Source organism: Castor canadensis, chromosome 6, assembly GCF_047511655.1.
Source record: "Castor canadensis chromosome 6, mCasCan1.hap1v2, whole genome shotgun sequence".
Classification (NCBI taxonomy): domain Eukaryota; kingdom Metazoa; phylum Chordata; class Mammalia; order Rodentia; family Castoridae; genus Castor; species Castor canadensis.
The window spans coordinates 38633884-38644001 of NC_133391.1; the positions used below are offsets into that span (position 1 = coordinate 38633884).

At 47.5% G+C, this 10118-nt stretch overlaps 1 protein-coding gene across 1 annotated transcript; it reads right to left on the reverse strand.

Annotated features, from left to right (window-relative positions):
* Positions 1–255: 255 nt before the first annotated feature.
* On the reverse strand, positions 256–9081 carry Kcna1 (potassium voltage-gated channel subfamily A member 1). Its single transcript, XM_074076234.1, has 2 exons — positions 8055–9081; positions 256–7646 (listed from the first exon to the last, which is right to left on the reverse strand). The coding sequence occupies exon 2, from the start codon at positions 7052–7054 to the stop codon at positions 5567–5569; it is 1488 nt and encodes a 495-aa protein (XP_073932335.1). The 5' UTR covers positions 7055–7646; positions 8055–9081; the 3' UTR covers positions 256–5566.
* Between the last annotated feature and the right edge of the window lie 1037 nt (positions 9082–10118).

Genomic DNA, 10118 nt, shown 5'->3' on the forward strand with positions numbered 1-10118 from the left:
TATTTTTCTTTTCTCCTTTTCAAAGCTTGGTGCCCCACTACTTTCAGAGGCCACTACTTGGGACTCATCCTAAGACCAACCTGTGAGTTTATCATCAAAATGCAAACCCAGTGTACTTCTTTGGATGGCAGAAACAGTCTAGGAGGTCCATGGTTTTATCATGATTCATCATGCTGTTTGAAAAGACTCCATGACAAAGGGCCCCCAACATACCAATTAAACAAGAGACAAATAACCAGTCAAGATATTCCATGATAAGATCCTTAAAAATTATCTTTAATTGATGCCAAATATGAACGGATCATAAAGTGACAGAAGCAAGTAAAATTGCATAGATGAAAACTATGCGCGTAAATTAGGTTCTCAATTTGTAACATTCAATGTCCTCTACCTGACATGTTAAACAGGGCAAGGAAGTTGCACAGGAGGTGAAAATGAGACATCCTTCACTCAAGGGCTAAGCGACTGGCAAACTCAAGAAATAAAACAGAGCTTTTTCTGCTTAAATGGTTTGTTGTCCTGATGGTGCACTCCACATAAATACTACTCAATTTTTATCTTTAACCTCCATTATTCTTTGTCTTTACTACTAGAGCTATGTCGTAGCGAGCCCATGTACTCTACTTACAGCTGCTGTATTAGACCATCCCAAAACAGTGCACTTGAAGAGAAGAAGGGGGTGTCTGCAAGTTTGGACCTGGAATATTCTGCAAGGGCTTTCTTATTTAGTTTGGTTTTGGTTTTCTTTTCTTTCCTCCTCTTTGATTGTGATACAAAACTTTTTGAGACTGTTAGAAGTCTCACATCATAAAACTAAACTCATAGTTAGGTCCTAAATGAAAATCACTGTGACAGAGGTTAAGATGCCTTAAAGCTGATAGTCCTGGGCTCACAAGGCTTCCCCTTTACATGTGCACTGGACTTCCCCAGAAAGCCCATGGGCATTTTGCCTGAGCAAAGAGCCTGGCATTTGACCCCACGGCCTCTAACCTTACATCTACACCCTGAATGAGTTTGTAGTGACCCAAGTCAATGGGACAGTTTGACTTAACACTTCAGCATCTTCTTGCTTCTTTACAAAAGTGATGAGTAATGTACATTCCTTTAAAATTTACCTGAGTCATGCTAGACATGTTTGCATATACCCTGAAGTCCCGTGACAGAGATGCAAGTACTAACATGCCACACGGCGGGTGAGAACTCACCTCCTGAGATCACAGTTTAACATGGGTTGTGTCTGGTCTTTAAATTCTAATTTATTTATGGGTCCTCTGAAAATGAGCATAAACATCAAAAGACTTCACTTTTGCTGGAAGATAAAAGTAGTTGTTTTGCAGTTTATAGTCTTTCTAACAATTTTATACTATGGATGGTTACCACCCACAAATTCTCACCACTACCAGGAATAAGTCATTCCTGGAAGAAAATGGGAATTGCCTTCTGCTAATGTTCTCTATCTACATTTTGTCCAAGTCAATCTACCAAACATAGAATTAAATTTTTAAATTGCTAAAAAATCATGTGTTTGGGGGTCTCTTATGCTAAAAGGGAGGGTTAGAAACTATTTTTACTGACTGGCTCTTAGATGTTAACTAATTTGAAAACTTTGTAACTACACCCAAGATGAAGAAGGCCCTTTATGGACTGAACCAAAACGTCTACTTAGAGAAACTCATTCTTTATTTACCATTTACATATTTTTTTATTCTTAAATGAATCAAGACTGTGATACCCCTTGTCCATTATGGTGGAATCTAAATGTACCACGTGATTTCATTTTAGAGAAATGACTGTCCGTTGGCCATAATGTAGAAGAGAAACTTGCTATTGGTTTATCTGATTTGTTGGGCTAACTCACTCCAACACAATGATTTAACTAAGAATCAGAATTCAAGTCTCAGAGGGGAGGGGGGAGTTGTGCACAGATGAAGACAGGAGGGAAGTGTAAAAACAAAAATTTTCCTGGCTATATTCTGCCTTCTAGAAATCTGAGGACAGGAAATTAATGTCTTTGGTCTTTCTGGTTCAGATCACTTGAGGTGAGATTCTGGGATGGCTAACAGCTCTGGGGTGACCCAACTCTTCCACTGCCACCCTATGGAACTAGGGCTCCGCACACTGGAGGAGCTGAGCTATGGCTATCAGCACATCAGAAGTTTTCTCCTTGGAGAAAACAAGTGTTCAGGGCATGAGCCATCAAAGCTCAATACCTAAGAAGGGAATAAAAAGTCAAAAAGCCTCATAAAGTAAATATGAAGAAGGAAACCAAGTAATAGTCATTCCTTAACAGGCAGCTTTGATAAGTGCACCTTCAGGTCTACAAAGACATTTCAGCACATTACAGTGCAGGGCAAGGAGTGTTGTCAAAGTTTGCATGCCTATGCTACACAGATCATCCCTGTACTTCACTCTCACTGAATTTGTTGCATGAGCTATAGATGGCTAAACAGCATTCATTTCCCATACCACCCCAAATTCATCACAACAGCTCATCTGCAATCCCAGGCAGAAGGGTTCCCCACCTGTGGCAGCTTTTCCTGTAACACATGAAGAAGAATCAACCAGTCCCAGTTATAACTACAAGATGAATACCAAGTAGCCAGAGTCTGTCTTATCAGTTTTGGTCTGATTTTCTCATTCTCTAACCCATCCATCCCACAGTACTGAGTGGATTATTGCTGTTGACAGAGTGCAATGTGTCAAAGTTCTGTTGTGTCCTAGACCTCAAAGTCCAAATAAAAGATCAAGACATCCCCAGGAACTGGGAGAGGGGATGGCATTTTTTTTCCCAACTGGGGACTGTTTAAATGAAGTAGGAAAGGGATAGATAGATAGATAGATGGCCAGGATGATTTCAGGTTCAAATGTAGAGGAAACAACACATGGTAGGATTTAATGCCCTGTAGTCAGAGGCTGGGCAGTTCTTGGCCACTCATCTTCCAGGACATGTGTCATGTTCATCTTACAGACACCCGAAGTTGGACAAGGAAAGAAAAGATTCACTTTCTTTCTTTCAATCAAGTCAGTCAGCCTGGATATCACACTCGTTTCTTAGTTGATTGCCTCAATGCTAGTCTGAGGATAGGTAGGATGGGGGACAGGGAAGATTCCGGAAGAAGCCAGGCAGGAATTATAAGATGGTCAGCAGCAGGCAGCCATAAGCTAAGTGCAGAATGAAGATTCGCCACTCTGGTGTCCCAAACACAGGCTGCAAGTGCTTCTCCATTGGTGGACAGCTGCCGGGCTCCAGAGGCCTGTGTTATGTGACTGTCTTTCAGCCAGGCACAGGGTCCCTGCCATTCTCTGGGCTCAGTGACTGGGGCAACAGAAGTTAGATGCTCAGCCTGTGAAATGTCTGCCAGGTGGAACAATCATAGGGGCATCATAGGCAACATCTAAAGTGTGTGGGCCAAGAGGGAAAGCCAAGGAAAGGTCATTATGAACGAAATGTTCCCACATCCACAGTGATGGCTGAACAGACCCGACTGTCAGAAATCCACAAAGCACTGTAGTAACAGAGAAGGAATCAGGAGATGCTCCAGGAACACTACACTGAACCTGAGGAAGTTTACCTGTCCAGAGTGGCCCTCCATAGGAAACAAAGTTCCCAAAAGTTTATCTTGACTTCTGATGGAGAAGAAGGAAAGACAAGTTCACAGTTCATGTCCACTTCAAAGATGGGTCTCCCGTCATGTTCCAATCAGGCTGCCAAAGGGACCAAGTCCAGATAATGGCCAGAGAGACAGCACCTTCCTGGCTCCCTCCAGGGCTGAGGGTGGTGTGGTCTTCTCACAGTGGTGAAGTGAGAGAGTGAGGATGGAAAAATAAAACAAAACCAAAAAAAAGCAAAATGTCTGAGCCCCAACCCTTCCTCCCTCTTGTTAAATAACTTCTCAGCTGTGTTACAGAGGCACTTTCTGCAGTTCACTGTGGGTACAGGAGAAAGGCACTAAGCAGCTATTATTACGTCAATCGGTTGAGTTTCTTCAGGGAGCCTCAAGGGGAGGGCCAAAGTCTCTACAGACTTCAGATCATGACTGCAAAAAGAAATTAGCTCTACCTCGGATGCATACAATAGATAAACGTTATCATTTACATCCTAAGAATGCACCAAAAAACATGCAATATTGCACCTTTTTTGTTTGTTTGTTTTGCTGTGTTTAACTGCAGCTAGAAAGAATACTTATCTTAGGTGTTATTACATATACCTTGATGACATATTTAGTTTTCCACAGTTTCTCTTTAAGGGATGGGCATTATTGGTCCTCTCTCTGCCTAGACCTGCACAGAAACCTGACATTTCCCTGAGCAAAGGCAGGAAAATTGAGGGAGTATCCCCCACCCCCACCCCCCCCATTATTTCTTTGGGGCCTTTTATCCCACAGACTTGTAGTTTCTATTATTTTTTTAAATTTTATTACTGAAATCATGCATTGGTGAATTCAAGGTATATCTTAATCAAATAGGCCATATGCTAATAAGAGAACATGCTTTGAGCTCCAAAAAGTTAGTGTTCCCATCTGACTAACATATGCATTTAAATACAGTACTTTGTTTACTAATAAAATAGTTAATTAATGAAGGAGTGCACTTTTGGTGAATGCAAATGAAAAGGATCTAATTTTAGAATAGTCAATTTCAACGTAAGCTTATTCCCTATTGTCTGGGTTACTGTTCTCTACATGCGATTATAAAATTAATGTTATCGGATTCAAACATGCTTAACATTTAACTCTTGTGCTCTCTGGCAATAAGGAGGGTAAGTTTTACATCCAGTTCTGAAGGCCAGGGGTCAGGGTGCAGGACTAGGGAGAAAAAAACAAACAAACTGGATTTAGCTCATCTGCAGTTAAGAAAACTTAGCAGCACTGCAGATGAATTAATTAATTGAATTCAGTTATCCTTTTCTGAGAGAATACTCTGGATTCAAAGGAGAATAGGGCAGAGGGAAAATTACAGATCAGGACCAATTTCTGATTTAGAAGGTGCTTTGTGAACCAGTTGGAAGTAATTTTGGTTTTTGTTCACCTTGCAATATACAGTTCAGTTGATCAAAATAAAAACCTTTATTCATTGCCCATTGTGCTGGTATATCCTGTTACATATAATACAGCTGATGCACGGTGCAGTTTGCAAAGATAGAATATTGGAGTCCCATGCAAATTTTAATTTCATATTTCTAAATGATCATCTGATATTAAGTTAAAAAAATTAATGAAGCCAAAAGAGTTAGAAATGTTTCAGTTTGTGGAAATATATGAATGTTATTTTACATAGACTAATTAATGGACTGCACTTTTAAGCTAGTTTTAGAAAATACTCTCTTTTCCCATTTTTTTAATAAAATGAAAATAGTTTATTTTGTTCATGGACCTCATAAGCTTCTCATTTGTCACTCTCCAAATCCACAATGCAACAACGCATTGACAGTTAAATAGAGCATTCAAAGACTATTTAGTAAAGTATCTACAAAGTGTGACATGAGTCACTAGGGTGGGTTTTTTTCTTTTTTTCAGTCTTTCAAGCTGCTAAGTGGGGCTGTTTTTGTTTGCTTCCCCCTTTTTTTTTAAACATCGGTCAGTAACTTGCTCTTATTAACACAATTCTGGTTAGCTGTGGTGCAATTGCCAGTTCTGATATTGGCCTGTCTATAGTGGGTTATACTATTATTCATATCTTCTTCGATCTCCATATACTCAGATTTGCTGATAGTGGAGGAACTGCGGCGGCTGAGGTCACTGTCAGAGGCTAAGTTAGGAGAACTAACGTGGAGCAACTGAGCCTGCTCTTCCCCCTCAGTTTCTCGGTGGTAGAAATAGTTGAAATTGGACACAATGACAGGTACGGGCAGGGCAATTGTCAGCACACCAGCGATGGCACACAAGGAGCCCACGATCTTGCCTCCAATTGTCACAGGGTACATGTCACCGTATCCCACAGTGGTCATGGACACCACCGCCCACCAGAAAGCATCGGGGATACTGGAGAAGTGCGACTCAGCTTCTTCCGCCTCGGCAAAGTACACTGCGCTAGAAAACAGTATGACCCCGATGAACAGGAAAAAGATAAGTAGCCCTAGTTCTCTCATACTGGCTTTGAGGGTCTGGCCCAGAATCTGAAGGCCCTTAGAGTGGCGGGAGAGTTTGAAGATTCTAAAAACCCTTACCAACCGGATGACCCGGAGGATGGCCAGAGAAGTAGCCTGCTCACCCTTCTGGTTGCCCTCCTGCTCAGCTATCTCCGTGCCTAAGGTGATGAAATAAGGAATGATGGCGACGATGTCGATGAAATTCATGATGTTTTTAAAGAAGTCCGTCTTGCTGGGGCAGGCGAAGAAACGCACCACCAGCTCAAAGGAGAACCAAATGATACACAGCGTTTCCACGATGAAGAAGGGGTCTGTGAAAATGTTGGAGTTGTAGATGACCGTGGTGTTGTCGATACGGTGGATGGTGCCCGTGAAGTCCTTGTCATCCTTCAGCTCCGGGAGAGTCTCCAGGCAAAAGATGACGATGGAGATGAGGATGACCATGACAGAGACAATGGCGATGACCCGGGCTGGCCCTGAGCTCTCGGGGTACTCAAAGAGTAGCCACACCTGGCGCTGGTATTCCTTCTCGGGCAGGGGGCGCTCCTCTTCCTTGATGAAGCCCTCGTCTTCTCGGAACTTCTCCATAGCTTCCTCTCCCAACTCGTAAAATTTGATCTCCTCGGAGAACATGTCCAGAGGCACGTTGACCGGCCTCCGCAGGCGCCCCCCGGACTGGTAGTAGTACAGGATGGCATCGAAGCTGGGTCGGTTGCGGTCGAAGAAGTACTCGTTCCGCAGGGGGTCGAAGTAGCGCATGCGTTTCTTAGGGTTGCCCAGCAGCGTGTTGGGGAACTGCGCCAGGGTCTTGAGCTGCGTCTCGAAGCGCAGCCCGGAGATGTTGATCACCACGCGTTCGCAGCACTCGTGGTCATCGTGGTCCGCCTGCCGGGGGTAGCTGCCATCCTGCGGGTGGCCGGGGGCGGCCGAGGCCTCATCAACGTTCTCCCCCGACATCACTGTCATGGTGGAAGCCGGGCACAGGGGTGGGAGGCCAGGAGAGAGCCCGGGGTGCGAAAAGAGCGAGGGAGGAGGGGTGGGGGGGACTCAAGCGCCCCCCCCACCAGAGAGTGCGTCTCCTGCACGCTCAGGGGGAGGGGCTTCAAAGCTAGCAGGTCGAAAATCTGCAGCTTCGCTTATTACCTTCCGCTCCACCCTGCCCTTTACTCAATTTGGAATTCCCCTCTCTTGCGGCCCTGGGTACAGCTTCTTCTTTTTTTTTTTTTTTTTTTTTTTTTTGCGAGGGCTGTTTTTGAGGGATTTACTTTGCTTTGGAGAGTAGGGGATTTTTGCTTTTTTTTTTTTTTTTTTAAGAGGGGCAGGGAGGTATTTCTTCTGCTTCAAGGTGCCTTAACGCAGTGTTGTTCTAGTGGACCGGGCCATCACTTCGGGGCTCGCCCTGGCCTCCCCTCCCCTCCTGGAGCCCTCCTAGGACAGGGTGCAGTGCCAGCTCAGCAAATCCCCACGCCTGCACCCCCTCTGCTGCTCCTTGGCTCTACCCCCTCCTACCCCTCTTCGCCTGCTGCCTTCTAAGCTCCCACAGGGCGATCGATGGACGCTGCAGAGAAATAGAAAGTGATACGGGGGGTTGAAAATCAGAAGCATTCAGATGGGACGGACCTACAGACACCGAAGAGCACAGACTTCTTGCTTTTTTTTTTTTTAAGAACACACTGGACTTTTACTAGGATCATCACATACACACAGACAAACACACACACAGACGCCCAGAAATCCAAGTTTGGGGCTCTTCCACCCCACTTTCCCCAATACTCAACAGCCGATCTGTTTACAACTTCATTAAACTGGAGATCGGGAAAAGCGCTGAGAGACTCTGGGGAAGCTCCAGGTCCCAAGCAACATCTCCACACCCTCCCCACCATCCCCACCACCACCACCACCACCACCACTACCTCCTATTATCCCAACCCCTGCCTCTGCAACCTCGACCTGGGGATCCCCCTACCTGGCCGGCAGGCTTGGCGCAGGGGCGGTGCTGAGTCGGCGGAGAGCCCGAGTCGGAATGCGGCAGGTCGCCTTTGCAGTACCCGGGCGGGAGCAGTGGTGGCCGCCGCAGCAGCATCCGAGAGCCGCCGGGCAATTCGCCGCCTTCGTCCGTCCCCTCGTCCTATGCACCTCTCAGCTGGGCAATCGCTTTATTGAGCAGCTACGGAGGAAATGTCCATTCCCTACCCCCACTCTCACCCGAAGCCAGAAACCTGGAGACACTGTCCTCTCTTCGGTGCAGGGAGTTCCGGAGGATGCGGGGCGGAAAAGCAAAAATGCCACCCTTTTCAGAAAAGCCGAAGCAAATGGCGATAAACAGCACTCTCGCCCCCTCCTAACACTATGGGAACCCTTGATTCGATCCCCACGGGAGGCGGGCGGGCAAGAGCCGGGATCTACATGATTCTTGGCTCCCCTCCGCTCTCCGCACCCCAGCGCGGACCTCGCCGAGGCTACGCCGCGCGCCAGGAGCTTTCAGGAGCTCGGAGAGAGGCAGGGTGCGTGCGGCGGCGGGTCCGCTTGGTCCATTTCTGGGCGCTGCAAGATCAGCAGAAACCTGAGAAAGAGCCTGGAATGCGAAGCAGTGATTGGCCCACCCGGGCGTGGGTTGGGGAGGGCGGGGGAGGGCAAGAGCGAGGAGGTAGATGGAAAAATAGGAGGGGGTGGTTTGGCAGAGGGGGATTGTCATTTGGTTCCCACCCTTGCCAGCACAGCTTTTTCCTCTCCTACCAGAAAAGCCCACCACCAACTCTACTTCGCTCGGGGCCCACAGCCCCGCCCACGCACGGCCCCTGGCCGCGCGACCTTCCCCGGGAATTTCACATTGGAATTGGTCAGGTCCGACGCAATGCAGGCGGTGGTGTTCCTGGCAAAACTCCTCCGATGGATTTGCGTTTGTGCAGTCCCAAAGGCAGTCCTCTCCCATCGCCCTGCTGCGTGCTCCATCCCGCCCCTCCCCCAGGGGGCTCTCTCCAGGGCCCACCCTACTTCTCCCCGCCTGCCGCGCTCGGAGCGATGCAGGCTTTGGGTACAAGCGCTGCAGTTGAGGTTGAGGTTCAATGAGATTCATGTGTGTAACGTGACTGGCAGGCGGTGATGCTAAGAGTCGGTCCCTCTTTAACCCAGCACGGGAATTGAAGTTTTCTTACGATCCGAGGATTTTTTAGAATGCAGAAAATGTGACTTGGGGGACAGAAGGCTTTGTGGGGTTGTCTGCCAACTTGGTGCTAATTGGGACGAATCTGAGAAGCAAGTCGCCTACTCACCTCCCACCCCTCCGTCCCGCCTCAGCCTCTTTCCCTGGCTTAGTGTCTCCAACGGGCCACTTTGAAGGCTTATAACTTATTCAGAAAAGGGTCCCCACCGAGGCGCACTGCAGCGCGAGCCGGGGACGCGCGCGGCGCCCAGTGCGAGTGCGGCTGGAGCTGCGCCCCCAGAGGAGCGGCGCCGGGGCGCCTGCAGAGCGCGAGGAGACAGCCAGCACCTCCCGTGCTTCCACCGCCTCCGAGTCGCTAAGGAGCCTGCAAGAACCCAGAGCCGCCGCTGATTGGTTCCTGGGGCGGCCTTGGGACCTCCCCTTCGCGCCACCGCGGCCCGCGTCGCCTCCCACCCACACCACCCACCTCTTTAATCAAAGCCAATGATTGCATCCGCCCCACTCTATTGTGGCTAGTGGAGAGCGGGGGCCTCTGCGGGGTTACCCGTGCAGTACAAGAATCCCGAGGATGGAGCTAGTTAAATCCCTCCTCCAGATTCAGACCCCAGCATTCCTTTCAGATAAAGAAAAGTGTTTGTTCCTTCCTCTCCTCCGTATCCATACCCCAGCTTTTCTTCAGTGAACAATGAGTTCTCTTATGCAGTACTCCTCCTTCCCATGTTAAACTCTGCCCTTCTCCCACCTTCCATATTCAATCCTTGTGACTCTGCCGGCCCTCTACCTTTCTGCATTGCTGCTTTATTGGATGGAAGGAGGAAGAACCTAAGAAATAAATGTGAAGCTATGTGCCACTGTTAGGATCCTACT